Source organism: Apiospora aurea (genome assembly GCF_038362705.1).
Source record: "Apiospora aurea strain CBS 24483 chromosome Unknown utg000002l_segment0_segment0, whole genome shotgun sequence".
NCBI lineage: Eukaryota > Fungi > Ascomycota > Sordariomycetes > Amphisphaeriales > Apiosporaceae > Apiospora > Apiospora aurea.
This window is the reverse complement of record NW_027117389.1, coordinates 2,175,246-2,202,016: the sequence shown is the minus strand read 5'-3', so window position 1 is coordinate 2,202,016 and position 26,771 is coordinate 2,175,246. Positions and strand designations below refer to the sequence as shown.

General features: G+C 54.5%; 9 protein-coding genes across 9 annotated transcripts; 4 read left to right on the top strand and 5 right to left on the bottom strand.

Annotated features, from left to right (window-relative positions):
* Positions 1–223: 223 nt before the first annotated feature.
* On the top strand, positions 224–979 carry PG986_003073 (PIG-P domain-containing protein; the record flags this gene model as incomplete). The annotated part of the gene is made up of 1 exon (XM_066839295.1): positions 224–979. One exon carries the CDS (start codon positions 224–226, stop codon positions 977–979), a length of 756 nt encoding a protein of 251 aa, XP_066704359.1.
* A 336-nt stretch (positions 980–1,315) lies between these two features.
* PG986_003072 (uncharacterized protein) lies at positions 1,316–1,623 on the bottom strand (the record flags this gene model as incomplete). Its single annotated transcript, XM_066839294.1, has 2 exons — positions 1,316–1,363; positions 1,429–1,623. 2 exons carry the CDS (start codon positions 1,621–1,623, stop codon positions 1,316–1,318), a joined length of 243 nt encoding a protein of 80 aa, XP_066704358.1.
* An 8-nt stretch (positions 1,624–1,631) lies between these two features.
* PG986_003071 (MICOS complex subunit MIC60) lies at positions 1,632–5,032 on the bottom strand (the record flags this gene model as incomplete). Its single annotated transcript, XM_066839293.1, has 6 exons — positions 1,632–3,191; positions 3,262–3,390; positions 4,332–4,535; positions 4,597–4,815; positions 4,881–4,900; positions 4,957–5,032. The coding sequence occupies 6 exons, from the start codon at positions 5,030–5,032 to the stop codon at positions 1,632–1,634; spliced, it is 2,208 nt and encodes a 735-aa protein (XP_066704357.1).
* A 1,174-nt stretch (positions 5,033–6,206) lies between these two features.
* Positions 6,207–8,382, top strand: PG986_003070 (uncharacterized protein; the record flags this gene model as incomplete). The annotated part of the gene is made up of 2 exons (XM_066839292.1): positions 6,207–8,141; positions 8,212–8,382. 2 exons carry the CDS (start codon positions 6,207–6,209, stop codon positions 8,380–8,382), a joined length of 2,106 nt encoding a protein of 701 aa, XP_066704356.1.
* A 1,556-nt stretch (positions 8,383–9,938) lies between these two features.
* Positions 9,939–11,480, top strand: PG986_003069 (uncharacterized protein; the record flags this gene model as incomplete). Its single annotated transcript, XM_066839291.1, has 5 exons — positions 9,939–10,256; positions 10,320–10,838; positions 10,897–10,915; positions 10,969–11,280; positions 11,341–11,480. 5 exons carry the CDS (start codon positions 9,939–9,941, stop codon positions 11,478–11,480), a joined length of 1,308 nt encoding a protein of 435 aa, XP_066704355.1.
* A 495-nt stretch (positions 11,481–11,975) lies between these two features.
* On the bottom strand, positions 11,976–12,716 carry PG986_003068 (uncharacterized protein; the record flags this gene model as incomplete). Its single annotated transcript, XM_066839290.1, has 3 exons — positions 11,976–12,008; positions 12,060–12,319; positions 12,386–12,716. 3 exons carry the CDS (start codon positions 12,714–12,716, stop codon positions 11,976–11,978), a joined length of 624 nt encoding a protein of 207 aa, XP_066704354.1.
* Positions 12,717–14,060: 1,344 nt separating this feature from the next.
* PG986_003067 (uncharacterized protein) lies at positions 14,061–17,813 on the top strand (the record flags this gene model as incomplete). Its single annotated transcript, XM_066839289.1, has 1 exon — positions 14,061–17,813. The coding sequence occupies one exon, from the start codon at positions 14,061–14,063 to the stop codon at positions 17,811–17,813; it is 3,753 nt and encodes a 1,250-aa protein (XP_066704353.1).
* A 2,296-nt stretch (positions 17,814–20,109) lies between these two features.
* PG986_003066 (uncharacterized protein) lies at positions 20,110–21,600 on the bottom strand (the record flags this gene model as incomplete). The annotated part of the gene is made up of 3 exons (XM_066839288.1): positions 20,110–20,577; positions 20,812–21,290; positions 21,510–21,600. The coding sequence occupies 3 exons, from the start codon at positions 21,598–21,600 to the stop codon at positions 20,110–20,112; spliced, it is 1,038 nt and encodes a 345-aa protein (XP_066704352.1).
* Positions 21,601–21,992: 392 nt separating this feature from the next.
* On the bottom strand, positions 21,993–26,034 carry PG986_003065 (uncharacterized protein; the record flags this gene model as incomplete). The annotated part of the gene is given in 5 exon segments (XM_066839287.1): positions 21,993–23,019; positions 23,030–24,863; positions 24,937–25,614; positions 25,674–25,742; positions 25,824–26,034. The coding sequence occupies 5 exon segments, from the start codon at positions 26,032–26,034 to the stop codon at positions 21,993–21,995; spliced, it is 3,819 nt and encodes a 1,272-aa protein (XP_066704351.1).
* Between the last annotated feature and the right edge of the window lie 737 nt (positions 26,035–26,771).

The window sequence follows — 26,771 nt, the reverse complement described above, 5'->3', positions numbered from 1 at the left end:
GATTAAAAAGCCAGCTTCCGACGATTGCGAAGACGATAAAGAACTCAGCTTTTGAAGTATGAAGGTCTAGCAAAGCTGAGGCCTAGTTCCCTGAACTGTACCTCCGGCCGACTAGACAAGCCGCCAAGTCCAACAACCAGAGAGACCGTGGTCTACATCTACGCCTCTGCATACAACGGGCTGCTACGAAAACCGGCATACTCGCTATCGCAACTCGCCCAGCATGTCCGACTTCTCCGACGAAGACCCCGCCCTCGACTTCCCGGAGACGTCCTCGGAAGAAGCCTCGTCGGACGAAGACGCGCAGCCCCTGCCGCCCATCTCGTCCAACTACTTCGCGCCGCCCTTCTACGGGCGGCCGCCGACGCCGCTCCCGCCCTCGCCCTCGCTGACCTCGCTCCTGCGGCCTTCGCGGCCGACCACCCCCGACGCCTCGGACGACGAGCTGGAGCCCGTGCCGCGGGCGGCGCCCCAGGTCCCCACGTACGAGTACTACGGGTTCGTGCTGTACCTGTTCAGCACGCTGACCTTCCTCGTGTACCTGCTGTGGGCGTACCTTCCGTCGGCCTTCCTGCACGCCATGGGCATCTACTACTACCCGAACCGCTGGTGGGCCCTGGCTATCCCCGCGTTCCTCGTCATGCTCATCGTCTACATCTACGTCGCCCTCGCCGCCTACAACGTCGAGTATCTGACGCTGCCCCTGACGGACCTCGAGACCATCGTCGACGATGCGGCCAACGTCGCCACTATCGACTCCAAGGGCCGCATCAGGGGCCAAGGAAGAGGGACTGGTCCTGCCGATGAAAAGGGTGCCAGCAAGCGTCATCACATGCCGACCAGGGAGCTCGATTGGCACCGCATATGGAATAGGGGAACAGATGCGGTCATGGATGTGCCACTGGCAGGCGTGAACGAGGTTCTCTATGGAAGTCATATGAGTTATAAAGATGAGACAGCTAGGGAAACCAGTGGCTGAATTACTGCGATACAACTCTGTACGATTTCACTGTTGTAGCATTGCGTACGGCGTTTATTGTGTTTGGGTAGAGGCTGCATCAAATATCCGTAAGAAAGATTCCACATCGTTTGCTACAACCCGCAGTATAGAAGTATCTTGCTTATTGTTTCAGCAACGCGAGGCATTCACGAATAAGACGAGGTCTTCCGTTCATCTTAGGCATCGTGGTCTATTCATATTTTCTATAGTACAGACTCCAGGGCCCCCATTCTTCATCTCTAGAGACACATCTGTTCCATGAGGCGCTGGAATGGCAAGTATACAGTCGACATAGGGAACCTTTACAACTCATAATTACTGCTCAACCTTAAGACTTTGAAGTCTAGCCTCGGTGGAAATAACCTGAAAGACAAAAGTTAGAATATTGACGACTGAATGTCAGGTTGGAAAGAGCGGATGCAACTTACGTCGAGCGCCTGCTGGACTTCGAGAACCTTCCTCACCTCGCCGAGCCAGTCTTTGCTCAATGTCTTGGCCCAGCCCTGGAGCCCGTTCATCTCACGCGCTGCACTATCCAGATCGCCCTCTTCAAGATAGGTTTGCGTTCTCGTAAGAATGCTCTCGACATCGTCACCGGCCGCCAGCCCCTGCTTCTTGAACATGACCTTGCTCAAGACCCAGCTGCTGGCATGGCTCGCCACGCCAGCATCTTCTGGCAGGAGGCTGGCCTTGCGCACCTCTGAAGCCACACGTCGGAAGCGGTCGATGAGCTGAGAGAGGGGTTGCTAATGCCGCGCTGGTAGGCAGTAGGGTTGATAGATGCGATAGCAGCGTTGACGACGTCATCGTCGGAAGCAATAGATCTGAGAGCAACAAGCTCGCGAACGAAAGGTCGGGGGTGCTCAGTGTCCTCGAGACTGGCACGAACAGCCTCAACAGCAACATGCAGCTGCTGTGTCTTGAGGTTCATGTCCACCACATCGTTCCAACCAGTGGTCAGCTGCTCAAGCTCCTTGATGGCTCCGCTCAACTGGTCCAGCTTGCCCAAACGGCCCTGGCGCTCGGCCTCAACGCTCTTCTTGATCTCCGACTGGAATTGGCGCTTAAGTTGGACAGCCTGTTCGAGCAGCTTGTTGGTAAGCTTCTGTTCGTTGACAAGCTTCTCGCGCTCCATCTCGGTCTGGATGCGAGAGTTGTATGTTTCGTGCAGGCGCTTGATCTCAGCCTCGAACTCCTCGCGCCAGGCGCTCTCTTGAGCAACCAAGGCCTTCTCAACACGTGATACAAGCTCGTTAGCAGCAGAGTCGAACTCGTTGACTCTGGAAGCAACCTGGGAGGCAGCTTCCTCCTCGGCCTGGGTCTTCAGAGCACGAATCTTGGAACCTATCTTGTTGAGCTCATTCTTAGCCTTCCCAATGGTGGAAGAGAAGCGATCGTCTGCGTTATCGGCGTTGACCACGGTGATGATATCGTTGAGCATCTTGACCAAATCCTGAACCACGGGATCCTCGGCATCTTTCACCGTGAGAGGGTCGATTGGAGAAGCAGGCGGGAACCGAGAAGGCTCGTCAACTTCGGGAGCTTTGTAAGAACCCGCAGACTTTGTCTGTTTCGTGGGCGCACTTTCAACGACCTTTGCCGGAGCTTCGGACACAGGTTTCGCCTCGCCCTTGGTCTTGGTCTCTTTCTTGAGCGAGGACTTGCCGACAGCGCTAGATGTTCTCTCCCCGCTGTCTGCGACTCTCCAAGACGCTCCGCTCTGAGGAGCGATCTTGACTTCGGCACCAGTATCCTTTGACCGCGGCGAGTTGCCATTCAAGCTACGGGGGTACCTCTTCTTCAAATCTAATTCTTCGAAGTATAGAACAGCCTGCTCGCCGAAAGGCACATACTCGGTGAAGAAGTCGTGGAAGTTGTCACTGATGCGCGAATACGCAACACCACCGCCGAAGGTCACGGTGCCGAGAATCATCAGAGTAAGAACCAAGTTGCGAAGACGGCGGAAGAAGCCCTTCTTCTTCTTAACGGGGGTAGGCGGGGGCGTAGGCAGCTTTGCTCCAGTCGCTGCCGAAGATGCAATGGCCTCGGGCTCGGGAGGGGTGAGAGGAACATCCTTGGATGCGACTTCGCTTGCTGTATTCAGCGTAGGGAGTTCACTGGTGACAGAAGTGGTAGTCTCCGACTTGGGAAGTTTTGAATCGTCTATCCTCTTCTCGTCGGCGTAGAATCTCTGCGTAAAGATTGTGGTCAGTGACACATGTCCGTGGCAGCATGTTGGGGAGATTGCATCATCGTCGTACCCTTCCGGCCACGCGAACAGTTGAGGCGATTGCAGGCTGCCATTGGCGGTTAACAGCAGAGGCAATGGGCGCATTGCCCACTGCCCTTACGGATCGCAACGAAGACCGCAACATGGGGACATCGAGGAACTGTCCAAGGAGCAGTTGTGGTGGATGGGACTGGTGATGGTATTGCACGGATTGAGGTGTAAAAACGCTGTGCTTTCTGGGGAGCTCGGGTTCGGTCGACGGGCTATGGAGCTTTTTGCGTTCCTGGTGGATCCCGGACAGCAAGTACAGCAAGTACACAGGTACAAGTATTGGAAGCCAGGTCATACGTAATGCAGCAGCAGCAGTCAGTCGAGCTTCCCCGTCGCCAGTGAGGATATGGTCAAACAGAGTACCAGTCTATATCTTGGATGCCTCGTATACTCAATTTGGCGACACAATGCACGACAAATCTACCGGGGGGGGATGAGGCTGTTGTTAATTAGGACGAGCTTTTTCTACGTTGTTGTTGTTGTTGATGATGTCGAGAGGAAGCTGGGAAAGGTCCGGCGGCAACTGGTCCGCCAGTGATAGGCCATGCTTGTGATGACTGCCGTGACCTATGTCCGATCACCACCTCCTCCTCTAGACATTCGACTACCTATAAGTCCAGCTACACTTCTCAAAGTACAGGTGTGTTTTACAATAGTATTTACTCGGGGTCTCCAGTGGATGCATGCTTTTAAGAAATGTTTGTTTAACTGCGAGTTGCCAACCTCCCTGCCTACCTGCCTACCTACCTAATCAGACACTAAATGGATATCAAACTCGAATCAACGCAGTGTATTAAAAAAAAAGCTTATGCCGTCCAACCTCATGATACTCCGATAACAAGAAAGAATACCGGGTCCGGATCTGTAGCCCTCTCGTAGAAAATCCAGCTGAAGCCTCTTAACAGCTGCAAGCCCCCCGGCTTGTGTGTTTGCGCCCTCACCGCTCGCACCAAGACTTACGCCTCCTGCTCGCTGCCCTGGACGGCTATGTCTAGGACCGACTTGATCCAGCGGCAGTTTCTTGGCGATGGCTGTGAAGAGCTCACGCACATTCTCTGCAGTCTTGGCCGACGTCTCGAAGAATAGGAGACCAGCTTCGTTGGCGTACGCTTCGGCATCCGCGGCGGGTACGGCCCGCTTATCGGGCTGCTCGGTCACCAAATCCAACTTGTTTCCCGCAAGAGCGATGATAATATTCTCGTTCGCCTGTCGCTGCAGCTCCTTGACCCATGACTTGGCCTTATCGAGAGAAGCCTATCGAAGACGGGTTAGTCTCGTGGAGTTATTATTTCCTCTGGGTTACGACTTTGCGTACAGCCTGTGTGATGTCGTATACAACGACGGCGCAATTTGCGTTGCGGTAGTACATGGGCGCCAGGGACTTGTAGCGTTCCTGGCCTGCCGTATCCCAGATCTCGAACTTCACCGTGGTGTTCTCGTCCAGAGAGATGGTCTGTGTGAGGAAGGCAGCGCCAATGGTGGATTCTCGGTAGGAATCGAACTGATCCTTGACAAAACGGAGAACAATCGAACTCTGCCCGTCTAGAGTCAGTAAGAATGGCTCGAAGTGTCGCATCAACCAGGAAGAGCGTTCATTACCTTGCCGACTGCAGATTCTCCTGTAGGGCATGTCGTTAGCATCAGGGCGCAAGGCAGAGACCAAAATGGGCTTTACCTAGTAAAACCAACTTGAACTGCGCAAATCGTGTGTTCATTCCACGCGCAGCTGCCGGGCCACCTCTGGTAGACATTGTGATGATGGAAGAAGGTCGGCGGTTATCTTAGATAGGTTGCGACGGGTCGCTTTGCTGCGAATGCTGTAGTATTATGGTATCACAGAGGCGACGACGTAGGGTATCGTTGGTGGCGTGGGAAGAAAATCGGTCTTTGTTGGTGAGGGTTTGGTGATGAAATGCCGAGTAAGTGTAGATGGTTTCGTTTGGGCTCGACGTAGGAAGGCCGATATTCAAATGTGACTGCCTTGTTGAAGCTCCCGCTGTTCCAGTCTTCTGGCTGAGCAACTGGCCCACGTCAGTTGGACGAATGCAGGTGGCGCCCGGAAGTCCCAAGGGCTGCGGGTGTCGGGTGCTCGCGTTCTGGGGGCTCGGTGCGCTGCTTTGCGCTGAAGATTACCGCTGTTGGGGGCCTTAGCCACACGCTTATGCACCTGGACATGCACTAGAGGCCTCTAACTGGAGAGCAGGTGATAGTTGACCAGACCTCCAGACCCAACATATGTCTGGGATGGTATTTATGTCAATGTCTACGTATTTACATGTAGACAGGTACCGGAGCTGCATTCGCTTTTACGATAATGACGAGGGCGATGATGGCTGCACATGCTCTACGCAGTCTACATCGAAAGTTCGGTGAATGTCAAGAATGCCAGTTTCGGTGAGGATTGGAAAGCCCATCACCTAATCGGTCGAATGATCCACGTGCCGCTACGTCGATGAGCATGCCTACATTAGGTAGGTATGCGCATTTGAAAGATGTGGCTCAGCAGCCTTTGTACACGCGCACACGCACACACATTGGCACCTACCTACCACGTACAAGTAGATGAGGTCACGGCCCGTGCTGCTTTACTCGGGCGAAAGCATCCACTGAACGCTCGACTTGGCATCACAAGCTTGCCAGGTTTCCCCATTGCAACCTCGAGAGCCCCTGGAAGTCAATTCGTGTTAATAAGTTCAGGGGACCGTGGCAGCATCGCTAAAGATGTAAGTAATCCCTACTCCACCACCAGACTACATTACTTCCAACAAACACTCCTTTGCTCCTACTTCCGCTTCACTTTGTACTGCAACTTGACAAGACTATGCGTTAAGAAAGGCCGACATACAAGAAACACAGTCCGCTATCGCATCTGGAATCCCCAACCGGGCAGGTTCAGGCCATCAACGCCCACTCATCACCGTCATCATGAGTCTCCCCTTTCGCGATATCAACGTCCAGGTGGCGCCGGACTCCTATACCTTCACCTCGCCCTCGTCTCCCAATGCGCCAGCTCTAGTCATCGACCGTCCCACCGGGGACTTGCGCTTGAGCGAGGGAACTTCCTATCCCAACAAGCGCATCACCCGTCAGACCAGCATTGCAGGCATCCTGGGTATGATCAGGCTGAGACTGGACAAGTATGTCATCATAATCACCAAGGCTCAGCCCATGGGCCGCCTCAAGGGACATATGGTATACAAAGTCATCTCAACCGACTTCCTGCCCATGCGCGAGCGTCAGATCCGAGACCCCGACGAGGACCAGTTTCTCTCCTTGCTCAAGACCTTCGTCATGACCGGACCCATGTACTTCTCCTACTCGCTCGACCTCACCAACAGTTTCCAGCGTCAAGCCTCTCTAGACAACTCGAAACCCTTGTGGATGCGAGCTGACGACCGTTTCTTCTGGAACAAGTTCGTCCAGACGGACCTCATGGACTTCCGTACAAGGGGCAGCCGATCGCAGCACGGTGCTCAGCCCGCTGCCGACCCCTTCATCCTCCCTATCATGTGGGGCACTCTGGAGATTCGACCGACCACCCTTAAAGGCCAGCCTCTGACCATCAGTCTTGTCACGCGCAAGTCTCGCTATCGTGCCGGAACGAGATACTTCACGCGAGGGCTCGATTCGGAGGGACACGCGGCCAACTACAACGAAACGGAACAAATCGTCATCTTGAACGACACAGGAAGTGGCATGGGTGGATTTGCTGGGAGTACCGACATGCAAAGCGGAAAGCTTGGTGGCTCCGAGGGCAAGGAGATGCAAATCCTCTCCTACGTGCAGACTCGAGGAAGCATACCGACCTACTGGGCCGAAGTTAACGCACTCAAGTATACGCCAAAGCTACAGGTCAAGTCTTGTGAGATGGCGCTTCCGGCGGCCAAGAAGCACTTCGACGAGCAAATCCGAATTTATGGTGACAACTACTTGGTCAACCTGGTCAACCAGAAGGGGCGGGAGAAGCGCATGAAGGACGCTTACGAGGAGATGGTGTCGACGCTCGTGTCTTCGCCCAAAGAAGGTACCAAGGCCGACTCGAGGACGGATGAGAAATTCCACGTGGTTGAGCCCAGTTCTTCAAGACAGGAGTTTGACCGTCTGCACTATGTCTATTTCGACTACCACCACGAAACAAGAGGCATGCAAATGCAACGGGCAATGCTGCTTGTCGATCAGCTCAAGGATGCGTTGATGGTGCAACAGTACTTCCGCGGTGTCGATATGCCAGCCAATGGAGGCTTAGAGACCCGCAACTTCCAGACCAGCATCGTGCGAACCAACTGTATGGACTCCTTGGACCGTACAAATGTCGTGCAAAGCATGCTTGCCCGCTGGACGCTGGACCGCATGTTCATAGACCTCGGCCTTCTGCAGCGCGGTGAGGGCTTTGCCACTGCCGACACGGACTTTTACTTTCTCTTCCGCAACATCTGGGCTGATAACGCCGATACTGTCTCGCGCGCCTATGCTGGCACAGGTGCCATGAAGACGGATATCACCCGTATGGGCACACGCACTACCGCCGGTAAATTGGCAGATGGCAATATTGCCATCACTCGCTTCTACCTTAACAACTTCCGGGACGGGCCGCGCCAAGACGCATTTGACCTGTTCCTGGGTGCCTACGAGCCCTCGGAGGGTAATATTGGCTCATCCCTCATCTTTGCCGACCGTAGACCGGTTCTCATCCAGAGCATTCCCTATGTATTTGCTTTCAGCGTTCTCTTTATTTTCCTGGCGCTGGTTACACGCCGACCTGCCGATGCCTCTGTCATTACCATGCGGTTGTTCATCCTGTTCTGGACAGTGGTTGCAGCCTGGTGTGGCCAATTCATTGTGAGCAACGGTATGCTCTATGTAAGTCCGCCTGCTGTGTTTGCTCCCCTACAATATTCTAGCTAGTGTAGTGTACTAATCATATCTGCAGGTCAACTGGCCCAAGCTGAACCCCCGCCCTTGGGCTGTCGAGGGCTACCAAGACACGATCAGCAAGATCAGGAAGGACAAGCTGATCGGGCCGCTGGTGGCGAGGCACGAACGGGGTCTGAGCACTGCGAAGTACCTCAGTGCTGAAGAGGGCAAGAAGAGAATCGAGTAGGCGGGAGTGGCTGTTTATTTTTCCGAAATGAGAAAACTTTCCAGGGTCATCTTTTATTTCTTGCCTTCGATGCTCCGAGGCTGTGTAGGGTTCGCCAGATTGTATTATTTAGTAAACTAATTGATAGACCTTTACAACACGTTGTTTCCTTTGTCTTATTCCATTGTCGAGAATGTGTGGCGTTGTCGTCTCCAGTAGAAGCTGGTCGTCATCTGTATTTCACCAACCCCCCCCTTTGGCGCATGTCTGACAACTACGTTGCCTTAGGCTAAGTAGGGGCGACCTAAAACATAGCAAACGGATGTTGCTTTAGGATTTTGGGAAGCAATCAAGAAGTGAATTTTGTGTCGATTGTATGCCGTAAGGTTGGTTGCAATTGCACCTTGCATACAGAGCAACTCGAGAACCTGGGAACTCGCCATGTGATGTGACAGTTGCCAAGCCCTCCCGCCCCCTTTATGACCCCCACAACAATGTCTTGAAGCCTCAAAAGTGCACATGGCCTGGTGCACATCATCGGCCCCTTTTGACAAATGACTGCTCGTATTCAGAGCACGACTAAGTGCTCTGGATCTAGCCAATTGCCCGAGGAATAACTGTGTCCGTGTTGAAGTCCACGCTGTTCGCGTTAATCTGCCCAAACATGATACAAGTATAAGTACTACAACCTGAGGCTGTTCGTCCTCCAGTCCATGGCCTTCCTCCGTTCCGCAGTGGGATAGTTCCGACGACATGCTTGAGTCTCTGCTAGGGCTCCTGCTGCCACTGGCTCAGCGCGGCAAGGGATAGGAAGCCCAGACTGTGGATTAGCACGACGAAAACTGGGCAAGGCGTTATCTGCCACCTTCTTACCACCTTTACCTGACACGCCGCTCATGTCCGTAGCTGCCCCGGCACATTCTAGGCTTGTCTTACGGATGCTACTAATAGACTGAAGTCCTACATATCACCCGTAGCTGAAATGATGCATATTTCACTTTCAACCAATCGCTTCACGAAAATGTTGTTTTCCGATCCCACGAGCAGGGGCGGACGGCCTTACTGTGAACGTCGTTCCTTGATGTTTACTCCAAGTCAAGTACAGGATAGGGGCCGGAAGGAAGAAAGGGATTCACAGTTACTAAGGGCCAGCCGGAGGAATGCCATGCCTTGTCTCAAAGTGGTCTTACTTATGGGTCGCATGGGCTGTAAGTCAGCCCTGTACGACCGATATTCATCATCATGTCCAAAATAGGATCTTTCCAGCGGGAAAGTATCAGCCTTTCGGTCAAAATCAGCTGTTTCTACTGCTTTTTTAGGTCTTTTGCTAGGAAATGATCACCTCTATTATTAGCTTACTATAATTTACACAATATTTAAGCGCCCACACCCACACGTGCAGTCATTCGTAGTATTGGGGGCTGTTGGATTCGGGAGAGAGCTCTACGTCTATAAACGTCCTTGGGTTTCCTCAAACGGGCTTCATTGCAACCAAACGCACACGTATAGGGGCAGCTATTCGTCCCGATTTCTGGCTATATGTGCTTCGGGATACTCGATTACCTTACCGCATGATCATGACCGACATACCGACACAGTCCTGGGTCCGACTCATGCCGGCCGGGAACGACAGCGCATGCATTGTCCTAAATCCACGGGTCAAAACCCTTGGGGACTTCCCTGTCCGTGTGGATGCTTGCTCTGACCCCGAGAACAGCAAAACCTCACTATGGCGGTTCGAACCTGTAGCCAACAATCCTGGCCACTATACCATCTACAACAAGGCAATCCCCAACTACTTACAGCTAATCTGGCAAGGTACCGGCCTGTACAACATCGTGCTAATGGCCCAAACGGGAGAAAAAGACCCGATTCATGATTGGATTCTATCAGCTGTAACTTAATCCCCGAAAGCGAAACGACGCACAAGGAAAGCCACAGACTAACTGGATCACTAGGGGGAAGATCCGAACACCATCCAAATCAGCAACAAGGTATTTCCAGGTTTGCCCTTGCACCAAGAGGCGATCAACAACACGAACGCCGTGTTGATAGGCGTCCAATACGAGGGCTGGTCCATAGCCAAGATGGAAGATGTGAAACCCCAGAGCCCTGTTTCTGCTATTGGAACCAGTACTGGTGCCTCGAAGTTCACGACCACCATTAGCACAGTCACACCATCACCGGCATCACCGTCTGCGACAGCCATACCAACGGACACACAGTTGCCGGATACAGGCCTATCTAAGGATGCCCCGAACCCGTCAAAACGACCCTTGATGATAGGTATCTCCGTCGGTCTAGCTGTCCTGCTTCTCTTGACCATCGCTGGCGTGTACTATTGGTACTGCAGGAGAAGGAGTCGCAAGGAAGCCCAAGACACGCTCACGAGGGTGGAAGCGAAGCTCGATTCAGAGTCCCTTTCCAGCAGTCGCACGGTATCATTGGCCGAAATCTCGTGGCAGCATGACCCTGAGGTAAACTTCTCCCTTGCTTCGGCACCCCGTGTTCATCGTCCGCACTAACACTTTGCAGAAGTGGCAAACGCAACTGCGTATCAAAACCAAGCTGGTGAAGACAGGCAGTTTACAGCACTGTTGGATACAGGTTGCCAAGCCGGTAACTTGATATCGTCTCAAACTGTCAAGGAGCTCAACATGTGCTCCAAGACTACGGCACTTTCAAAAGCGCCTACATGGACTGGCGTAGATGGCCAAAATGTGACCTTTTCCGGGAAGATTACGCTGGCCTGGAAAATTGTTGGATCTAGTCGGTCGTTTACCCTGACTCAGTTCCTCGTCATGAACTCGCCGCATTTCGAGATCATACTGGGCGACCATGCCATCCAGGAGCTTGGCCTTCTGCAAGTAAACCGAGACTTGATCTGTCCGGTTATCAACGCCAAGAAAATCAGCAAAGGTGAGTTGTTTCGCTGCATATGCGTCCTATATTGATGTCAATCCTTCTAATATTTCCCAGCGGACGAAAACAAAAGGGATGAGAATAACAAGAAACGTGATATGGAAGCGAGTGCCGCGGATGCACGAAACGAACAGCGAAAAAAGAAGGGCAAGAAGGAGTCGCGCTCGGGGGATTCCCAGTCCAGCAAATCAAAGTAGACATAGTTGTGGCTGGTCATGACCAACCACATGAAATCAGGTACCGAAGAGCATGTTCTTTGGTAGATGAAAGGAGTAGCTTTAGGTTACATGGTCGGAATACCCGTAGCATCAGGGGCCTTGCTGGGTTGCACTGCCAACGAACACGACTTGTATAGCTGCAAACCTGCAATAGCTACAAGTCAGTACTTACATTCAAGGCAAAAAGATGTCGGTACTGTATACTTACGCTGCTGTTGATGCAAAAATTTCAATCATCCTACCGTTAGTGAATACGCCTGCCCCAACCGCGAAGATCAACTGGAACACGCCTATCATAACCAACCGTTGCGTCATGTTCGTCACGACATACAGAACAGCGATAGACGCCGTAGGGAGCAATGATGCAAGTGCCGTGCTCACAACAGCTTCTAGTCGTGTCAGTCCGCGTGGAGAATAGTAAACCGTATCGCCGTGGGAGCCGTCAGAGTCAGGTTTCTTGGTGGGAATAACACGTCAGTATTCCGTTCCACTAAGGTAAACCGGCTCCTAACGGGCTGGCAAGATAGGGTGCCTCGCGAGGGTTTATTTCATTCTTACCCGGAAAAGCTGGCCCAAGGTGTGATGGTACCACTGCAAAGGTTTGTGGCCGATGAATCTCACGAACGCACCATGGCCCGCTTCCGGGCGAAGGCATATAAGCTCCGCAAGGGGGCTGGCAGTCCAGATCTTTCGGTCAGGGCCGCTGAGCCAGATGTTGCCCATATGTTCAAACTCCATCCAAGCACGCAGGGAGTTCAGTTCTGGCTTTGCAGGCGACGCTATTTTGTACAGTTCATGCTGCTGGAGCAATGATTTTCCTTTAAGCCGTCACGTTATTAGATCATGTGCTTGGTCTTGCTCAGAGGGGTTCTAGATCGACGTACTGTAATCATGGAGAAGCTTGGTGATCTTCTGTAGAATCTCCCACTGCCGTGACCCCTCATCGTCGTCACAAGATGCCGAGCTGATCAGATCCTGCCAGTTAAGATCGTAACGAGCCCTGTTTGGATCCAAGGAATCTACCTTGACCTGCTCTTGCAATTCCTTTTGAAGGACTTCAAGCTCGGCCTGCATGTGCAGCAGACTGAGAGTACCGAGAGAGGAGAATCGCTTGAAGATGGCGACCTCGGGGTAATCCCCCATGAAACTCGCCAGTCTGGTGTAACCACCTCGTGTAGAGTTACCCAGCGGGATCCCGTCCAATCCGGTGGCCATCATGGGCTCGCTGCTTGTCACCTAGTGAAAGGTGGAAGGATGAAGACTATAATCTAAGATTGTCAAATACTTGCCATAGTCGAGACAGAGCGAGGCCTGACTTTTAGATGCCTCATCTCAATGCGTTGGGTATCATGCATCATGCGCCGTATACCGTGCATCGTGCCCGAGTCCTTCGCGATATTGTCGGAATGCATCACCTTCAGGCAAAATCGTAAGGCATTCATTATGCATATGCGACGTCTGCCCAGCAAGGCAGCCTGCCTGCCATATGACTGCTGGCATGCAGGTTGGATGGTGACACCACATCGCCCCAGTGAACGCTGCTCGTTGCTCTATACGTCCCTATTTTGGGCTTGTACAATGCAATTGTCCCAAAAAGACCGTTATCGCTTATTGTCTTGCATGGTTTTGGATGACTGATGTTGATGATGGTCGATGTAATGAGCATCAAGCCACGAGTACTTGAGCCGCCGCCTCCTACATTATGTACGCAGAAGTGATCATGTTGCATCAATTGCTTGCCTTGGTTTGGAAAATCCAAGTTGAGCATTCGTTTCAGCACCAGTCTGGATGTCACATATCAACCAGGCCCAGGTCGGGTGCTACCTAGATGATCGATCCATACGACACAGCAGGCATTTATTAAGGTTGCAGTTATACGATGCAGGCATACAGTTTGTTGGGCTGTTTCTATTTGTGCCTGATGTATCCTTATCCTGGCTTGCACATGTGTATTAACCCAAGAGCCGAGGATCCCCGTCGGAAATAACAGAAAGGGGAAATTGAGTTGAGCGACGGAAGTGACGCGCGCAATCTTTCCGTGGCTCCGTCGGCGTGGGCAGGCAAATGAGTGCCGTGCGCTAGGTGCAGCACAGGTGGCTATGTACCTAGCATACCTAACCTAAAGAAGTATTAATAAGCTAAGTATGAGCATGGAAGCTAACGTTCTGGGGCAGCGTCCAAAAGCCTCTAAACACATGCCACTCCAGATTCCATACCCGTCCACAACCACTTGTCTCGCCCCGTTGGTTTCGGGTTTTGGTTTGGCCATCACGCCAACGCATTTGCGCCGGTTAGAGCACTTGGGGGGGCTTGCATATTTCATTTACCCCCCCGTCACATGGCAAATTCGCAATTTGCCAAGCTGTACCGTACCGCACCGCCGCCGCCTCCTCCCTATTAGCATATCGCCCATGTCTCGAATCAATTGAATTGCGTTTGGACAACCAGAGAACATGCGCCCCTGCTCCTATCATCCGCACGGCCAACGCTCTTGAGATACCACCCGGGAGCCTGGCATGCGACTGATTGGACGCGTTGCTTCGTTGGCCGAGTAGCGCCATGGCAGAAGATAATGAGAGCCAACCCTTCCGTGTCAAGGCCGCGCCGCGCTACTCGAAATCCTCGACCTCCCGATCCAGACGCAGCTACGGCAGCTACGAAACCGGCGAGTCAAGCGCCGACGCCAGCGCCCTATACGACCCATCCCCGCCGTTGCGAGAACCCGACGGCAACGACAATGCCCGGAACAAACGTCGCTCGTACCGGCCACGGCCTTCAGGCGGCTTCCTTCTTCCGAACCCAGTCGCCAACGATCGCCCGGCCCGGCCCCGTGAAAAGGCGTTGCCACGTCAAGATGGAGCACGTAGGAGATCCAGAATACCCGTCGATAGTCGGCGGAAAGGGAAGAGCCCTGTAGGGACTACCTCAGATAGGAGTGACTCCAGCTCTTCTTCAACCTTTGAACTGGGCACCGACGCAAGAGATGCGGAGGGGGACTATGCCGTTTCTCGCCATCGTCAAGAGCGCCGGCCAAGTCCGAATGCGCGCCCCGTTTCGTCTTCCCGAATCCCATCTCCAAGGCCAAACGCGGCCTCCCTCGACATGGATTCAACCCAGATCGTCAACATGGCTCTAAACCTCAGCGAGTCGAGGCGGATGGCCCAGCGCAGGCATGTCTCCAGCCCTGCGCCGCCACGTCTTGCGCCGCTGCCTGATAGTCCCAGTGGCGGAGGTTTGAAGCAACACCTCCAAAAGCAGAGGCGAACTTCTCGGAACTTGTCTCCACAGCCTGAAACGAATGCTCCCTTGAGGAATATCTCGGCCTCGAATCCCCGTGTCAACAGCCCTCTTCATCAGGGTACATTTGACCCTGAGGGAAACTACACTTATCACTTTTCTGCGTCGACACTAAACAGGGCTCAGAAAGCGAAGGAGCATTTTGAGCTCATGGCTCAGCATAGGCGTCTTCTACAGTTGATTCCCCCATTAGACCACGGCGTACAAGAAAACAGCCGCCCATCAACGTCCAGCATGCCAAACTCCCCTACAAACGGCACTTCTTCCCAGAATCCTTTTAACTCCAACTCATATGTGCCCCTAGGTCGACCTTACAACCCACTGCAGTACATACGCAATCGGAAGGTTCGAGCAAGAGAGAGAAGAGCAATCGATGGCCAAGCTCAGGGCTTCTCCGATGTGTCCAGGGTTACTGACTGGGTAGATCACGCAGCCGCCTGTGCAGCTGCCTCCCCTTTCATGCCAGAACCAGGACCCCCTCCTATGCCCCCTTTTTCCGGTGCGCAGATGCCATCTAACCCTCAGCAACAGCCGTCAAGCATACCTGTACCTGTTTCAGCTACTGCGAAACCCAAGCGTCCAAGGATGGATTGGATAATCGATCCTGCAGATATGCTCGCCGATGTCAATTGGGTAGAACAAGACGACAACAAGTTGCTTCTGGAAGATCGCCACTACGCTCGTATTTTCCCCACGCCAGCGGCGTCTTCATCAAGGCCATTGTCACACCAGGGAGAAGAATCTGCCGCGAGTTCACTACGTGCCCGCCAAAGTAGTGAACATGGTCATGATGACATCTATATAGAGCCCAAGCCTTCGGATCCTAACGCGATATCGAAGGCGGACACTGATTTGTCACATGCAAGTGCGCGAGAGAGAGCTAGGCACAAACTTCATGAGCTCAGGGGCATGCATCATCGGCACAATAGTTCTGTGCACAGCCACCATGATTTTCTCAATTTTCGAAGGAGCTCGTTTTCAGATACGTCTGAGAGCGAGACTGATCGCAAGAGGCGAGGGCGAAGTGGGACAGTCAGTGCTGATAGCAAGGCTGTTCTAGAGAAGCAGATGAATGAGTTGATGGCACGGGAGGCTATAGAGGAGCGGAAACGGTCTCTTGACGAGGAGACTGACAACCGCAAACAAGCCCACTCAACTCATATGACGCCCGACAAATCTTTCGAACCTCCAGCACAGGGACACACTCGTGTGGGTTCGCGGGTAGACGATAAGGGAGACCCGGAGAAGACTATGCGCGCCCCGGCGAGGCAAAGTTCTCCGGTTCGGTCTTTCCGTGAAAGCTTGGAAGTCCCTGACTTCAACTCCAGGTTCTCAATGGACTTGGATAGTTCTGCACCACCGTCGCCAGATCTCAAGCCAATTAAACGACGTAACAACTTCGTATCAGGTACCGGAACGGACCTGTCGCCCCAAAGCAGCCGCCCTTCATCTCCCGTGCGCAATCCTTTTTCGAAGGTGAAGAGCATGTTCCGCGATCGGAGTCGCGATAGGGAGCGAGAAAAGGACAGAGGAGTTGACCAGATAAACGTCATCAAAGAAGAAAGCATTGGTAGCCCTATTGAGCCAGTCGAATCGTCCACCCTGTCTCCCGCTTCCACCGAGAGCCTTGGGAACATTGGGAGGGCAAGGTCCCGTAGCCCAGCACCAAAAATCGCTTCACGCAACACTGGCGAGAGCCATAAGTCCCATAAATCCATGGGCAGTCTCCGACTGGGGCGTGATGACCAAATCGGACTACGAACCATTTTCAAAGGAGGCGCCAAGATTGATGGCATCATTCGCGGTGGTGTGTCGAAAGTCTCGGATCTTCTGTGGAAGAAGGATCAAGACGACGATGGCTCAACGTCCGATACATCTAGCGATGAATCAGACCATGGGCTCTCTAGAGAAAGATCCGGTGGTCCGGAACCCAGTTCGCAGACGGAATCAACTTTACCCCAGGAGAACCGACAAGCCAAGCACTACTTGGATGTGATGCCTACCTTCAAATCCGCATCGGATGTCGACAAGTCAGTTTCTCCTGAAGCCGGCGTACTTGACGTCCCCGTGAACGTGTCGAGTCCCCCAAATCGTCGTTCAAGCCGTTTCGATAAACTTAAGCCTCCGCGCATTGATGTGATGAGCGCATCGCCTGTATCGACGCCATTGGCGCAGCTGAAGGGCGATCCTTTTGATTCCGATGTCTCCGAGTCGGAATCTGACGAACAAAGAAGAACACAGGTAGTTGACGGAGTGCGGAATTCTACCGGCCAACTCAATGCCGTAGTGACTGTTCCGGCACTTTCGAACAGGCAGCGCGACTCCTTGGGCGGCTCGCGCCATTGGTCAATCTCCGATCCGTCGTCGATACCGCAGCGGAAAACCCAGCTCTCGAAACGCGAAGCAGCCCGCCTTCGTGCCCTTGTCCTCTCATCGGGCATAAAGGCTATGGAAATTGCACGCCGCTTCGAGGAACCGCGTGCGCTTTCTACGCTGCAGGGGACGCCTGCCGGCCTATCGTGGGATGACTTGGCGCAGTTCACCCCTGCAGAGCAGGCCAATCTTGCCGTCTCACAACGAGATCTGTACGCAACCAGCGCACGCATCCTCAGTTCTGGTGTCGAGACGTCCACTTTCGCTCTCGAGAATCAGATGCATGCCTTCGCGCAGAACGAGGTGCGGCATCTGCACGGGCGCGCCGATGCGCTGCACCAGCGCATCGCCACGGAGCTGATCGATATGACGCGGCGCGCTGCCGATGATGCCGACGAGTGCTCCCGGGATATCAACGACGGGCAGCGGCTCAAGGTCAAGCACGTCCTGGACGTGATCGACAACCTGATGCGGCGCAAGCGGCGACGCTTCAGGTGGGCGAGGCGCGGCGGCTGGCTTATGGTCGAGTGGGCTCTAGTCGGGCTCATGTGGTACGTGTGGTTCATCGTAATGATTGCAAGGATCTTCATGGGCATTGGCAGCGGTATCATAGGCATGGTGAAGTGGCTGCTATGGCTGTGATGACCTGCTATTCTACGAGAGGTTCGAAACGAAGCATGTGAGCGGGAGAGTCTGGAAGATATACTCCGGCAGTGTCGCTGCTGCGTCCATGAGCAATTGCATGGCTTGTACGCCTATCTATGGTTCTCATTCATCTCGATGTCTTTATTTTTGTTACTTCCACCTTTCTCTTACTTCTTCTTTTCGTTTCTCGTTACTTGTACAGCATCAGCTCCGGCGTCGGTTGGTTGGGTTGGGTCACATGGGTTCAGGAGTAGCCAGCATCATTAGTCAGTCAATTGTATATTGGCGACAGATAGGAGGCTACGGGAACATATCCGTGCTTAGTTTAATCTATTAGAGCTTGGATGAGTAGTACAGTTTGTAATCAAAAACAAAATACCCCCTTTCTTCACAACGAGTCCGGCGATCCGGCAATGTCGGCTTTCGCCCGTCCATCCTCGGTGAAATGCAACCTGCCCCTTTTCATCCGCACGGCATGGGTTAGACCTGAAGGGATTAGAGTTCGAAACACCATCTCTGCGGCTCTTTCTCAAGTACGAAGTCTGTCAGCCACCTTGTCAGGCTTACATGTTTCATTGCTAATGTTTCGTACATCAGATGACAAAGTTTACTGGCAACGGTTGAGGGGTTTCTGCTTGCGAAACTTACTGCCGAGCCAAGAGCACACGAGATCAACACTCAAGTCCTGGCCAAGCTTGTTCTCGTGAAGAAACGAGATCGTGGGAGTTATCCACAACGACAAACAACAAGTCTGGGGTGATGATTGATATGGCAAGTATCTAGTACTACGAGTGAAGAGCGGGTGCCTGAACGACAACCATTACGCCACAAGGAACCGGATATATGCCGAACCATGCCATGTTTATTGTCGTGGCTTGTTTCCTACCCAGCTGTGCGATTTGACTTGCTTGCCGACAATGTGTCGCAAGCTTACACTCGTATACCAGGACCATTCCCAGTCTTAGTAGCATTGAAACGGACGAATGCTATTGTTGCGGGAAACTTCAGCGAATGTCACGTTTACTTCGCCGGAGAACCGTGTCTCCAAGTCGGCCGTCTAAGACTCTTCACTTCCGATGAAAGATCCGGTGCTTTGCATCATGTGCCTTCCTGGTGATATGCTCCAGTATCAGAGATCCGGCCGTGGCGCTCAAAGGCTTTCTGGGCAAGCAGGCCCGTGAGGGGGTGAGGCGACAGCCCGAGAGTGTCGCATGACGTAAGGATTTCCGACTGGTTGCCCACGTTGGACGATATCTGTGCACCGAGCAACCACTTGCGACTTGGTGATGGCGCTCCCGCTTCAGATATTGTCTGATAGATGCACGTCTGGCCCTTCGCAGAGCTCCTGTTTGGTGCAGCCATGCACTGGGGTTCGTCTGGATTCGGCCACCTGGAGCCAAGCTTTTCTATCACAAGGCCGGGCGCCATTACATATCTATCAAGTCCCAGGCAACCGCCATAGTCGTTTCGGCAGATTCTACTCCTAGAACCTCACCTAGGATTACATTCTCCGCGCCATAAGCCATGGACGACGAGCTGGGCGAGGTGGGTGGTCTGGCCAAGACGGCCAACAGCATTCGAAGGCTTTCTTGTAGCACTTTGATAGCCATCATCGTCTTGAGGGATCACATCAAGCGCATGAGGTATCAGCCTCCGTCAGTAACAGATGTGCTCAAAGATTTGCAGTCCTTGGAGCAGATATTACAGAACGCCGTCGACTTGCTGAACAAACACGACGATGTAGTGCCCAAGGATCCCAGGCTTGAGTTGTCTCTCAGCAGGTTCGAGACCGACCTACAAGACTGCCTGAACCAACTCAATGACTGGGCCGCCGACGAGGCATTGCAGCCATCCTGCGGCAGCCAGTGGAACAACTTCCTCAAGCGAGTACGGTACGCCGGCTATAGAGAAGTCTTTGATGAATTGTCGACCAAGCTGGCTGCGCATCGGACCGTTCTATGGCTTCATCTCACCTTTCTTAGAAGGTATGCCCTTACCACGCCACTGGGTTCTGCAGGCACACGTTCTGATAATTCGCTCTAGATTCTACGACGAAACGGCGGCCGAAAGGAATGCCCAGTTCAAACAGAAGCTACAGCAGCTCGAGAAAGAGGTCGCTTTCGTACCCAACGACGTGTCAGATATCCAGTCAAGTACGGATCGCACGACATCAAGCTCTTCCGATTATGCGGAAAAGGGGGGCAAGAAGAGCGACTCATCCTATAGCAGCAAGGCCAGTCCCACACAATACGGGTTCGGTATCGACAGTATGCAGCAGAAACCCTTGCGCGGTCTAGGGCCGAAGCCTCCCGCACTCAAGGTGTGTCACTGGAGTTGCGATGCCCTGAATGGCATCGACGATGTCTTTGAGCACTACGGTAGTGGCGGATATTCCGTCTGCAAACTCTGCAGCTTCAAGTTCTACTGGACCGACGACGAGTGCTTCGTCCGACAAGGCCAACATCTGGTCAAGCGTCATGCGCTCGGGAGCTGCGGGGGCATGGTTTCCTTTGAGAACAAAGCCGACTTCATGACTCACCTGGTGGTTTGCCACCAGTTCATGGTCCACGACTTCAACCAAGGGTCTCCCAAAGAGTGGCCGAACAAGTCCTGGATTGACGACCTCTTCCGCCGATGGGGTTCCGCCCCTGAGCTGTCCGATACGCCCACCACCCGGCTCGATGGCCCCTCGCAACGTTACGCCTCTGCTTCCTCCCGCCCGCTCCTCAGTGACATATCCAGGATTTTGCAATCGTCGGGTCTGATGCAGCGCACCGACTATTATCACATGCCGAAAGGCGAGCTGACGGGCCACCCTTGGAACCCATCTGCCTGCGTGACCGAACTCTGCATTGCCTTGGCCACACTAGACAACGACGAAACCGCCCAGATCCTGGGCCGGCGGGAGTACTCTCGTGTCTGCTATTTGATCGGCTGCCTGCAAGAGGAGCTGACGATAGCGGGCCACGAGGAGCTGCTGACGCTCGAAACGTACAAATCCCCAGCACATGACGCCCTCTGTCACTCCGTGAGCACGGGCCGTAAATATGCGGCGACGCACCGGGTCAACTCCTGCTGGCAGCTGCCGCTCCAGGACAAGAGGCGGCCGGTATACTGCGCCACGCTCCTGGACGCCCTGCGTCTGCAGAAATACACGTACGACCGAGACGAGGCCTTTAGGCGGACCGGCCCCCGCGCCATCGCGCGAATACTCGAGTGCCTCCAGACCGAGATCAGCCGGTCGCCCGCCGCGAGCCCCATGGGCCGTCTCCACGCCAGAGCCATCGACACGCCCTTCCGGCTGGCGCGCGACCCCACGCTGAGCGAGCGCGAGCTCCGGCGGGCCCAGACGCTGGCGCGGAAAATCGACGAGTGGATGATGGGCACCTTTGTCCACTCGATCCCGCTGCGGCGCGTACTCATGAGCGGAAAGGTCATCCCGGGCCTCGCCTCGACGACACCGACAGCGTGGGCCTTGAAGATGATGGAGCACTGGGCTCCCGAGACACCGGTGACGCCACCAGCTAAGAAGGAGATTCTGGAGGAGGAGGAGTACGAGGAGTACGAGGAGGAGGATGACGATGGTAGAGGCTCCAGCCCCCGTCCCTATTCGTATCCCGACTCGGTCTACTCGGCGGCAACTATGTCGTCAATGTCATCATCGAGCGGGACGATTCGCGTGAAGAGACTCACGCTGTTTCAAGAACCTCCGGGCATGCTCCACAAGAGCGCAGAGCATGTGGTCTGCGAAGTGCAGCCGGAGGTGAGGCCGCTGAGTTCGCATTGCTCTACCTATATCTCCTACGACACCACGGCTGTTGGAGAGGAAAAAATCCAGCAAACGGGGGGTGACGACACTGCCCCCGGACTGAAAATGCTCGCGCAAGTTCTTCTTTAAAAAAGAAAAAGAAAAACCAACAACAACAATATGTAGTTATGAGGTATCCAATGTGTAAAGTAGTCTGGTTGCTTGGCACGTACGTCTATAAATTAACTGTATATTAAATAAAAAAAACCATTAATGGTTTGATACATACCCCTCGTCCTGTCACTAGGAGTAATGTATAATTGGCAGAAAGGGTGTAACTGCAACATTTCGACCTGGAAACGAACACAAGATATCCACATGCATCCCCTAACCCAACTGTTGCTGCTCTTCGCCCGCACGATCACCTTTTACATCATCATTACCGTCAGGGGTGCCCCAACCGCCACCCCCGGGGTATTGATCTGCATGATCTCCCCAGCATTCAAGGTCACCACCGCCTTGCCGCCGATATTGATCCTCTCCAGCTCGCCTTCCTCGTTGAACTTGTACACGTAGTTGCGGCCCACCTCCCCGGGCCCACCGCCGGCCATGCCGTAAGGCCGGTAGACGCGGCGGTCGCTCAGGATGCTGAACTTGAGCGGGACGCGGGCCTCGATCTCGCGCATGACGCCGTCGCCGCCGCGGAACCGACCGATCCCGCCGCTGCCCCGGCGGACGCCGTAGCGTTTGACGAGGACCGCGGTGCGCTTCTCGATCACCTCGGGGTCTGTGTTGCGCGTGTTGGTCGAGTGCACGTTGGTGGCCGGCGCGCCGTGCCACCCGGGGCCCGCGCCCACGCCGCCGCCCAGCGACTCGCCGTAGTTCCAGCCCGGCAGGACCTTGGCCGGGTCCGCCGGGTCCCGGCCGCCCATGCCCCAGCCGAAGCTGTTGGCGCAGCCCTGGGAGGCGGCGCAGCGGCCGAAGGCGCGCAGGATGGCGTCGACGACGCGCTGGCTCGCGAGGGTCGAGCCGCACACGGCGACAGCGGGCGTCGGGTTCAGGATCGAGCCCGGCGGGATCCGGATCGAGACGGGGGCCAGGCAGCCCTCGTTGAGCGGGATGTCGGCGTCCACCAGGCACCGGACCGTGTAGATGATGGCCGAGTGCGTGATGCTCACGGGGCAGTTGTAGTTGCCCCAGGTCTGCGGGCCCGTGCCGGCAAAGTCGTAGACGGCGGACCCCGTCTCGGCATCAATGGTGATGCGCACGCGGATCGCCGTGCCGTCGTCGAAGTAGTCGGTCGCCTCGAGGGGTTTCTGTGCCGTCAACTTGGCCACGCGTTTGAAGAAGTCGCGCACGGCGACCTCGGCGTTGGCCTGGATGCCGTGCATGTACGTGTGGACGGCGGACAGACCGAACTCGTCACACAGCTTTCCCAAGAGGGTGATGCCCCCGCTGGTTCGACGAGATCTGCGCCTTGAGGTCCGACAGGTTGTCCGCGATGCGCCGTGTCGCGCTGCAGCCGGGGAACTCGCCCGCCTTGGCGAAGGCGGCCCGAACGTCCTCTTCGAGGAAGCGGCCGCCGCTCACAATCTTCATCGACTTGATGTTGATGCCTTCCTCCCACAGCTCCTTGCTTTCGGGCATCATGGACGTGATGCCCTTGCCGCCGATGTCGGTGTGGTGTCCCCGAGAGGCGACGTAGAAGACGATCTGGTCATCGAAGAAGACAGGGCTGACCACTGTCAGGTCGGGCAGATGGGTCCCGCCGCATTGCGGGTGGTTGGTCAGGAGCACATCCCCAGGAGTCAGCTTGCCCTCCCAGAGCCGGTGTTGGTATTGGATCGCGAATTGCATGGAACCCAGGTGGATCGGGATATGGGGTGCGTTGGCGACTAGCTTGCCGTCTGGGGAGAAGATGGCACAGGAGAAGTCGAGGCGCTCCTTGATGCTGGTGGATATGGACGTTCTTTGTAGCGTGTTGCCCATTTGCTCAGCGATAGACATGAATCTGTGTGCGAAGACGGATAGCTGGATAGGGTTGATCGAGTCTGCTGAAATTGTCGTAGGGGCCCTAGGTGTCGATGACGGCAGCTCGTTCTGTATTTTCTCAAGAACGACGTGGCTTGATAGAATATACCCCTTGAACCCGGGCTCCACGAAAATGGTCTGGGTCTTGTCAATGGCCAGAGCCGGTCCTTCCAGCACGGAGCCTTTCGGGACCTTCTCGAGCCGGAACATGCCCACCTCCTGCCAGCTTCCACTGACGAATAGCTTCTGCGTTTCTTCAGCTTGTAGGACGTTATTACTATTTGCGGCTAGAGAGGCCAGTTCCTCAAATGGCGGCACGTCACGCACAACGACACCAGCCGATCCAGTGCTCCTGACCTTGATTGAGTCAATGACAATGTTGCGGTTCAGAGTAAATGCGAATTCGCGCAGATGATGCGCTATGAAAGCAGCGCCATAATCCTCGTCCTCGGGTTTGGATATCGTGATAGTTGTATCCGTTCCAAAGTAGCGGAGGACTAGCGATTCGTCATAAGTAATCGAGTTCGACTCCGCCCCCTGAGATAGCAGTTCGGCCGAGACCTGTTGCTTGAGCCCCTTTAACCGTTCTCGGATATGGCCAAGCCCTTCCATGGTGAACTCGCCGGCGTACGGCTCGTAAGACTCATGTTGCAACTCGGCCTGGGAGAGGCCGTATGCGGAGAGCAATGAGGACCATTTGTGAATCAGTATCCTCTTCACGCCCAGCTTGTCTGCTATCGAACAGGCATGCTGGCCACCTGCACCGCCGAAGCTAACCAGATTGTGTCGCTCCGGCGCAAAGCCCCTGGCTTCGGTGATGTTCCGTATCGGCCGGCTCATGGCCTCGTTGGCGACGTTCAGGAAGCCTAGTGCGACTTCTTCCGCCGTTAAGCCCTGCGAGGTCTGTTGGTTGAATTCCGCAGTGATTTCGTCGAATTTCTTCACCACGATGTCGCGGTCAAGCGGCTGGTCGGCGTTCTCTCCGAAGATAGACGGGAACGATGAGACCACCAACCGGCCAAGGAACAGATTTGCGTCGGTCACGGTCAGGGGTCCGCCTTTCCTGTAGCAAGCAGGACCTGGGTGTGCGCCTGCGCTCTCGGGCCCAACGACCAGAAGACCACTTCGCGCAAAGAGGATCGAACCTCCTCCAGCGGCGACGGTGGAGATGTTGAGCATCGGCACAGCTATCGTGCGGCCAGCTATCGTGGTCTCGGTGAGATGGTCGTATTTCCCATCGAATCGGGATACATCAGTACTCGTACCCCCTAATGGTGTATACCGTGAGCAAGTGAGCCAAAATAGGGGTAGGAAGGGAAGGGAACCGGTATTTTCACTAACCCATGTCGAACCCAATGATTGGTGTCCCCTCGACTTCATCGAAACAGGAGCGAGCGATTCCTACCACCCCACCAGCCGGGCCGCTGAGCAGGGCCTCGTTGCCCTTGAACTTCTGCGCCTGCTTCAAGCCGCCATCCGAGCACATGAACTCGACCCGCTGCGGCAGCTGGGCAAACCCGGACTCGAAGTTCTCGACGTACTGCCGGATGATCGGGTACAGGTACGCCTCCGAGCACGTCGAGTTGCTGCGGTTGAGCAGCTTGACGACGGGGCTGGTCTGGGCCGACGTGGTCACATACTTGAACCCAACGTCGCGCGCCAGGGTGGCGACTGCGTCCTCGTGGTCCGGGAAGATGTAGGCGTGCATGAAGCAGATCGCTAGCGACTCAAACCCCTGATCCCGGAGGTCTTGGAGCTGCTTCCGGACCCGGGCCGGGTCGATGCGCTGCAGGATGCGGACGATCTCGCCGCTGGGCGTGGCGATGAGATCGGGGTCATCGTACGACGCCGCTGCTGCCACGGTCCTTTCCTTGGGGAACGGGTTGAGATCATAGTCCTCGATGGTGACGCGTTCGTCGACCTCGATGACCGTCGCATGAAGCGCCTTGGGCTTCCGGACGTTGAGGTCGAAGAGTTTGGGGCGCGACTGGTCCCCGATGACGCAGACATCTGCAAAGCCTGTGGCGGAATGGATCAGTCCCCCATCTATACGATAGCCTGATCTCGGACTGCATTACCCTTGGTTGTCACGAACGCGAATTTCTCGCCTTTATGCTCGAGCAGTGCATTCGTAGCCACTGTCGTGCCTATTCTGCAAGCCGCTACGATGCTGCATTAGCCTTGCTGCAAGTTGGTAAAGTCACGATGCTGGTACTGGGAGATCTCACCAATGCGCGAACCATCGAGCTTGTCTCCTGTTGGTATTGCCCTATCCTCGACCACCTCAAGCACCCTGCGAATGGCTTCCGTCGGGGCATCTCTATAATTCGAGGGATCTTCAGACAGCAACTTGAAGATGATGGGCTCGCGGCCCTCGACTTGAGCCACCACATCACAGAAGGTACCGCCCCGATCTATCGCGACTCTGATATCTGCCATATTGGTGTACAAGGCCAAGCAAGTCAACACGACACCCGCCCGAACTTTGATGTTGCTAGTATCTCGTAGAGAAACGAGAACCTCGTCCAGGCTATACTTGTACTTGGTTATTGGTAACCAACAATGTTAGACCCCATCGCCAGCAATCACGTCTCCAACAAGCAGCATGTGTTATCCTTGGTGTTGGCAGTTGTCCGCTGTGAGGTATTAGAAGAGTGTCGCAATTGACTGATTGGACTTTGTCGCCAAGCGGAGTACAGTCCGACCCGCCTCCGCTAGCCTGCAGTCTGGTAAATTTACCTGACTTCTAGTTCCCTAACCTACAGGCAAGTCAGTCAGTCCACTGTAGACAGACATTATTCACAAGCCCGATTTTCGCACGTCATTTTTCGTACCATCCACTGAGCCCGGTCGACGCCCTCGATCAGGCAAGAAAACATCTGCCCTCTCGAATAATTGCGAGCAACATGGAGCGAGAATGCCGTGTCAATCACTCATGGCTTTTTGCCATCCCCATCCCCATCCCACTGCCACTGTACTACTAGGGATCACCGACTAGCGATATCTACCCCAGTTTACTGTCGGGAGGTAGCCCGACAAGATCTTCCAAGTCGAGTTAAGGCCCAGCACCTGAGCTTCGCCTTCCGACCGCGCCCTTTCTCGCGGCCGGGGAAGACCAGGCAAGTGGCTTTTGTTGTGATTTAGCCCCGGTATGATACAATTGCCGCTTGGCCTTT